This window comes from Chrysochloris asiatica, unplaced genomic scaffold (assembly GCF_000296735.1).
Source record: "Chrysochloris asiatica unplaced genomic scaffold, ChrAsi1.0 scaffold00065, whole genome shotgun sequence".
NCBI classification, from domain to species: Eukaryota; Metazoa; Chordata; class Mammalia; order Afrosoricida; family Chrysochloridae; genus Chrysochloris; species Chrysochloris asiatica.
This window is the reverse complement of record NW_006408583.1, coordinates 4,753,535-4,761,487: the sequence shown is the minus strand read 5'-3', so window position 1 is coordinate 4,761,487 and position 7,953 is coordinate 4,753,535. Positions and strand designations below refer to the sequence as shown.

Below are 7,953 nucleotides of genomic sequence, written 5' to 3'. Positions count from 1 at the left end.
GCACTGTAGGATAAGCACTGGACTGCTAACCACAAGGTCAGTGGTTCAAACCCACCAGTCACTCCTTAGAAGTCTGACACAGGGTCCCTATGAGTCAGAACCAACTTGACAGTACTAAACAACAACAGTACCCCAATCACTTGGTAGAATTTAAGAATTCTTTGAATAGAAATGTCTATCAATGAAATTCACAGTATCATTTCCCCCACCCCACCACTGTTGATTCCAACTCATAGTGAGTCTGTATAGGTCTCTGAGGCTGTAAATCTTTATGGGAGCAGAAAGCCTCACATTTCTCCATATTTTGGTCATATTTTGGCTCACATTGACTTGTTTTCATTTTTGTCAGCTTCATCCTGAACTCAAAATATTCTTAGCTTCTTACATCAGGGTGTTTCCATCTGCTTGTCTTAATGCAGCTGTTTTCCACATCAAGTCTTGACCATTTTCTGAGGAACTGCCATCTGTGAACCAAGCAGTGTTCTGCTGGTCAGCAGAAAGCTGTTCATAGGGCATTGTCCAATGGCTCTGTGTTGGAGACCACAATCACTGAGCTGTTGAGGCCCTGTGTCATGGACGAAAATCCTACACTATGGCCCCACTCAGGATGGCTAGCCAGGGACCCTGAGGGCCCAAGGAAGTGATCTCTGGACATCCCGGGTTCATTGGCTTTTATGAATTCACTGTTGGGCTAGCTCTGTGTAATTTTCTTTGGTCCTATTTTTCATTCTATGCTTCGAACTCCAGTAATTGTAGCTTCTGAGAAAATGGTTTCTTATGTGCCTCTTTTAATGTCTCCACTGTGTTGGCAGTGCGTAGGGTTCTGGGAACAAATCTCTCTGAGGAACACACTCTGGCCACCTGGCAAGCATGGCAAAACTGTTCTTTATCAAGTTATTCAGTTATATTTGATATTAACTTAATACATGAGCCCTTGATACCCATGGACAAATATTAAAACAAAAGCCCCTCCTAAAGCCGAGGCTGTAAAAAGTTCCAAAGGCAAGTTTGCTGGGAGGCTCTGGAGACAGTCTGTCCAAGGAATTCACTCAAAGTAGATTGTCGAATTCTGGGGTATTGTTCAAGGAATAATAGTGTCAGCCCTTCTAATCTTCCCCAGGTGTCCCTTTTCCTCCTGCAAGCCTAGGCCAGGTAGCTGAAACAGCTGGACTCCTTCCAGACCTCTTGAATCCTTTTCACCTTTTCCCATTCGAGATTAAGTGCTATAGGTATGTTAATTAGTCTTGAGAAACCTGGAGTTGCTGCCTTGGGATTTGAACCTAAAAAGTAATTTATAACAATTTGCTTGAATTTCTGGAAAATTAAGGATGTTAGATTATTAAGATAATTTGCGATGTATGTTTTAGAATTTGTTCCTGTAAATCCTTGTGTCCTGTTTTGAATGACTAATCACATTTCATTTCTGTAACCTGTCTTAATAATCCCCTTCTTCCTTTGTGTACAGTCCCTCCCTGAAATAAAAAGGGGGCGCAGACTGAACCCTGCATGCATTACGGTTTACAGGGTGGTGCATTACTGCCTGCAGGGGCCATGATGCCTGTAGTCCAGGGTCTGCCCGCCAGCTTTGCATCCACTCTAGTTTCAGGGTATTTCTTTGTCTCTCACTCATGTCTTTGTGAATACTTTTTTATCTGTCTCTTTCACTGCCAGATCTCCCTACTTCCTGAACTGAACTCCCTTATCGAGACAGGTCCCCGACAGCTCTGGAAGCTTCTCAGGTGGTTGCAGGGTAGGACCTATGGGAAAAGAGGCTACCTACTCATGGATAAGGTGGGGCCTTCCCTGTATCTCCTCCACCTGTAGATTGTTCCTGTATGAACCATTTCCATTTTATTATTGAACTATTTTGGGCACCGCCTTCCTTGGATACTGTTTATGTTTTTTTAAATGTAATTTTAATTTTTCATTGTGATGTGGAACATGGTGGCTCCATACAATATGCACTGAACTACAGAACCACTGGACTAGTGTTTTGAGCCCACCAGCAGCTACATGGGAGAAAGATTAGCTTTTCTGCTCCCTCAAAGATTTAAAACCTCAGAAATTATGCAGGGTCACTATGAGTGGGAACTGACGTGACAGCACTAAACAAACAACAACAAAGTGTTATTTTATGTTCAGCAAAAGTTTGATGAGTTGGTGCTTTAATGTCTCCATGTCCTACAAATTTCTATGGCCACATTTTAGTTATATCCACAAGTTATTAATTTGGTATATACTCTAATTTTTTAGAACAAATGCAGGAGACTGGTGATACCGTTGGCAGTGAGTCAATTACCACACACAACCTCATACCAGTTATGCAGTGGTGCTTACGGTGAGTTACTTAGCTTCTGAACTGGAGAAGGGAGCCCAGGGAAACCAAAGTCACTGCTGTAGTGCCCTGAAATTGATTTGGAGGCACATGGTGCAGTGTCAGATGGAGGCAGCAGAGTCTGGGGATACAGGGAGCAAGAGTCTCTCTCTACCTGTCAAGCCTTGTGCTGAAGCAGGAAAACCCCACAGATGACCAGCTGGGCACAGAAACACAGTAACTACATAGACCTGTATTACCAGCACTTCCCACACATCTATACCCAATGGAATCCAGGGGTGGAGCTGTAGGGTGAACATTGGACTGCTGATTGGTAGTTCAAACTCACCAGCTGCTCTTTGGAAACCCTGTATAGGTTGTTTTGAGTTGGACCAGACTCTATGGCACTTAACAACAACAACATGCCAAAGAGCTGGTTAAGAATCCAGGAGCTCACCTGGACCTCTCTTTAGGTGCTTCCATGTTCAGATTCCACGAGAAGTCGATGCAGCAGGCACAGGGATTCTTTTACTCAAAAGCCAAACTGCACATCATGAAACTTGAAGTTAGTTGAGTCAGTAGCAATTTTTGTTAACATGAAAGGAGCACTGAGATGTTTAAAGTATCAACTAGAACAAGGGTGGGGAATGATCTGCACACGGGCCATATTGTTGTTGTTGTTAAGTGCCTTTGAGTCTGTTCCTACACAAACAACCCTGTATACAGTTTCTAAGGAGCGGGTGGTGAAGGCCCATGAAATTCTTTAGTTTGAATTTGTCAAGGCAGCCACAGGCAGGACTCAATATTCAATAAATCTAGGAGTGTTTTGCATTGCAACATAAATTTATATCAAGTGACTCATAACAATAACGTAAATGTTGAGGAACAAACAGGAAGTGTCCATTATGGGATAGACAGGGCACATATGAGTATATGACAGGACAGACACGTGTGCTTCTTGTTGGCTGCCCGTGGCCCATCTGCCTGTACGGTCATGACTAGAGGAGAATCAGCGCCAGGCAGGCTGGGAGTGAACATACTGGGAAAGTGTTAGCACACTGTGGCAAAAACTCTGGTGATCCGGCGATGATGAAAGAAGAGACAATGAGCTGATTCCTCACGACGTCGATGATCCTGCCTTAATGATTGATGCTGATATTGTCGACTTCTTTGTTGACACAGATGGTAACTCCAATGCAATCTTTATCCAGAGGTCCATGATCAACAATCCTTGCAAAAATGGAATCTTGGATGAAGATTAAATAAATCACAGTATACAGAAAAGCCCTCAAAAGTCAATGACATGTTAGAAATGTTCCAAATCCAAGTTACAGGATTAGAACAGTGATCAAAGCAAAATAATAGTGCCACTGGTAATGCACACATGCTGGATACTTATTAAAACTTAAATGGTGTGAAATCCTACAAATGGTGACTACAAAGAAAGAAAAATTGATGCAGAACGTCAATCTTTCCAAGAGAAATTGACCAATGATTATTTTCTGTTGAAGTCAAAGGTAAACCTGTGTGTCTCATTTGTGGTGATGCTTCTTTAGTAATGAAAAAATCCAATCTGAAGCAACATTATAGCTCAAAACTTGCTAAACTCAATGAATTGGGAGGCTAAATGCATCTGGATAAAATCAATGGTCTTCACAGGGAAGTCTGGAAACATGACAACCACTTTCACTAGTCCTCATTGTGACAGAGACATTATGCAGATGAGTTATGTGGTGTTGGTGTTGTTAGGTGCCATTGAGTGGGTACCAACTCATCGTGACCCTATGTACAACAGAATAAAACATTGCCTGATCGTGGGCCAACATTATTCAGATGAGTTATGTAGTAGTGAACTAATTGCTAAGAAGCTGAGGCTTCATGTAGAAGGAGAGTTTGTGAAAAAGGGCTGTGGCAGAGTTGTTAGCATGAGACAAAGTAAAATAGGTGTTTCAGAGTGTTCATTTGACTTGGAGAACCATCTCAGATCAGATTATTGATTTTGCACAAAATATTGCAAACACACTGAAGGATTCTGCCTGCAGTTTCCAATTTTTTCCTCTGGCTTGTGAGGAGACAAAGGACATACCAAATACTGCACAGCAGGCCATTTTTGTTCATGACTAACTGCAGAGTTTGACTTGACATATGAGAGGAGCTGTTGTCACTGGAAGCTATGCACGGCACTATAAGGGGTGAGGATCTGCTTGAGATACTTGTTTTTTCAATGAAAATACTTGAGCTAATATTTGAAAAGTTAAGTGGCCTTAGTATATACAGATGGAACTCCAGCCATAGTTGGCTTACAAAAAGGGTTTATTGTCTGTGTCAAGAAAGAATTGAATTGTCTCAGACTTGATCCAAGTGATTTAATTATATGCCACTGAAATGATATACCAAGAAAGTCTCTGTGCACAGTCATTGCAGCTCAACAATATGATGTCAACAATAGTGTCATGCATAAGTTTTGTCAAAAGCAGAGGGCTTAACAGCCTCCAGTTTACGGAGTTATTCAGTGATCTTGACTCTGAGTACGGTGATCTTGTTTATTACCGTGAAGTGCAATGGCTACTCCAAGGGCACAGGTTCATGAGGTTTTACGAATTGCAGGATGAAGTCAAACAGTTCATGGAGATGAAAGGAAAACCTGTCAGGGAACTCAATGACAGCAAGTGGCTGTGTAATCTAACGTTTATGGTGGATGTCACCAAGTGCCTCTCAGAGCTGACTCTCAAGCAGCAGGGCCCCAACCAGCTTCTCAGCTCCCTGCTTTTAAACGTGAAATCATTTGAAGCTAAATTAAGGCTGTGCAAAGTGCGACTCAAAAGGAATAACACGGTACATTTTCCCACTCTGGAAGGACAAAAGCCTTCTAGGACACTGGAATATGTTGGTGAATGTGTGAAACTAATTGAGGAGTTTAAAGAAAAATTCAAGGATGTGAAAGGTAAACAAGTGGAATTGAACATCTTTGCTACAATGCTCAATGTGGAACCAGTTGATATGCCTGATAACCTACAACACAAAATCATTCAGTTACAAAGCTAGGTACAATAATCTTCCACTTCTTGAGTCCTATAAATGTTACATAAGCAATAATGAATTACCCACTTTGAGGAGACACGCATTGAATTATGCATCTGTATTCAGAACAACCTCCTGCTGCAAGCAGTTCTTTTCAAAATTTACTATGGCCCTGAGTCCACTGCACTCCAGACTGACCCACACAAACCTGCAAAAGCAGTTGCGAGTAGAAACATCATCAATCCTAACAACACATGACTCATCAAAGAGAAGCAACTCCAGTCATCACATTGTTGTTGTTAAGTGCCATTGAGTCGGTTCTGACCCATAGTGACCTGTATAGAGCTTGAGCCTCTGATCTTGCAGTTCAAATGGCTTTGCAGTCTAATGCATTAAAGCACCAGGACTCCAGCTATCACATTGTTGTTGTTATTGTTAGGTGCCATTGATTCGGTACCAACTCATAGCGACCCTATGTACAACAGAATGAAATACTGCCCGATCCTGGGCCAACTTCAATAATTATTGCCACACACGAGTCCATTGATCCTGCCACTTTGCCAATCCATCTCGATGGGAGTCTTCCATTTTTACTCTGACCCTCCACCTTACCAAACATGATACCCCGCTCCAGCCATCACATTGTTGTTATTGTTATGTGCCATCGAGTTGGAACCAACTCATAGTGACCTTATGCACAGCAGAACAAAACACTGCCTGATCCTGGGCCAACCTCACTGCTGTTGCCACGCTTGAGTCCATCAATGTTGCCACTTGGCCAATCCATCTCATTGGGGTCTTCCTCTTATTCTCTGACTCTCCATCTTACCAAACATGATATCCTTCTCCAGTGACTGGTCCCTCCTGAAAATATGTCTGAAGTATGAGAGACGAAGTTTGGTCATCTTGGCCTCCAAGGAGCATTCTGGCTGCACTTCTTCCAACATGGATCCAGTCGATGGCATTTTCAATATTCTCCTCCAACACTATAACTCAAAAGCATCAATTAATTCTACTATAGTCTTCCTTATTTACTGCCCACCATTCACAGGCATATGAGGTTATTGAAAAAACCATGGCTTGGGTCACAGCACCTTAGTCCTCAAGTTGACATCTTTGTTCTTCAACATTTTAAAAAGGTTTAGCAGATTTGCCTGATGCAATATGTCATTTGATTTCTTGACTGCTGCTTCCATGAGTGTTGATAGTTGATCCAAGAAGAATGCAGTCCTTGACAACTTCAATCTTTTCTCCGCTGATAAGAGCATTGTTTATTGGTCCAGTACTGAGGACTTTTGTTTTGTTTACACTGAGATGTAATCTATAACGAAGGCTGTGCTCTTTGATCTTCATCAGTAAATATTTTAAGTCCTCTTCACTTTCAGCAAGCAAGGTTGTATCATCTGCATATCACAGGTTGTTAATGAGTCTTCCTCCAATTCTGGTGCCACATTTTTCTTCATATAACCCAACTTCTCAGATTATTTGCTCAGCATACAGGTTAAATAAGTATGGTGAAAGAATACAACCTTGTCACACACCTTTCTTAATTTTAAACCATTCAGTGTTCCCATGTTCTGTTCGAACAACAGCCTCTTGGTCCATGTACAGATTCCTCATGAGCACAAATAAGTGTTCCAGAATACTCATACTTCTCAATGTTGTCCATAGCTTGTCATGATCCACACAATTGAAAGCCTTTGCATAGTCAATAAAGCACAGGTAAACATCTTTCTGATATTCTCTGCTTCCAGCCAAGATCCATGGGACATCAGCAATGATATCCCTCATTCCATGGCCTCCTCTGAACCCACCTTGAACCCCTGGAGGTTCTCTGTCAATGTATGCTTACAGCCATTTCTGTATTACCTTTAGTAAAACTTTACTCACATGTTTAGCAAAGAGATTATTTGATGAGTTCCTAATTCCATTGGGTTGCCTCTCTTTGGAATGGGCACAAATATGGATCTCTTCCAATCAGTAAGCCAGATTGTTGTCTTCCAAATTTCTTGGCATAGATGAGTGAGTGCCTCCTGTGCCGCCTCTTTTTTGAAAGATTTCAATTTTTATTCCATTAATTCCAGGAGCCTTGTTCTTTGCCAATTCCTTCAATGTACCTTGGACTTCCTCCTTCAGTATCATTGGCTATTGATCATATGCTACCTCTTGAAATGGTTGAACATTAATCATTTCCTTTTGGTACAGTGACTTTCTGTGTATTCCTTCCATTTTCTCTTGATGCTTTCTGCATCATTCAATAATTTGCCCAGAGAATCCTTCAATCATGAAAGTTCCCCCAGCTTGAGAAATGCTGAACATGTTCTCCCTTTTTCGTTTTCTGATTCTAGATCTTTGCACATTTGTTGAAATATTTGGCTTTAATCTTCTCGAGCTGATCTTTGAAATTTTCTCTTCATCTCTTGTACCGTCTCATCTTCCATTTGCTTTAGCAAATCTCTATGCTGGAGAGAAAGTTTCGTTGTCTCTTCTGACATCCATTTTGACCTTTTCCTTCTTTCTTATCTTCTTAATGACTTTTTGCTTTTTTCATGTATGATGTTCTTGATGTCATCCCACAACTCTTCTGATCTTCTCTGTTTAGTGTTTAATGCATCAAA

The 7,953-nt window shown here is 41.4% G+C and overlaps 1 protein-coding gene across 1 annotated transcript in view; it reads left to right on the top strand.

Annotated features, from left to right (window-relative positions):
- LOC102819397 (interferon omega-1-like) overlaps positions 1-7,953 on the top strand; it is a 48,647-nt gene that overhangs the window by 1,203 nt on the left and 39,491 nt on the right. The window contains exons 2-4 of the mRNA XM_006864500.1: positions 1,672-1,750; positions 4,792-4,842; positions 5,604-5,627. Of these exons, the coding sequence (XP_006864562.1) occupies positions 1,672-1,750; positions 4,792-4,842; positions 5,604-5,627 (154 nt within the window). The remainder of the gene's footprint in view (positions 1-1,671; positions 1,751-4,791; positions 4,843-5,603; positions 5,628-7,953) is intronic.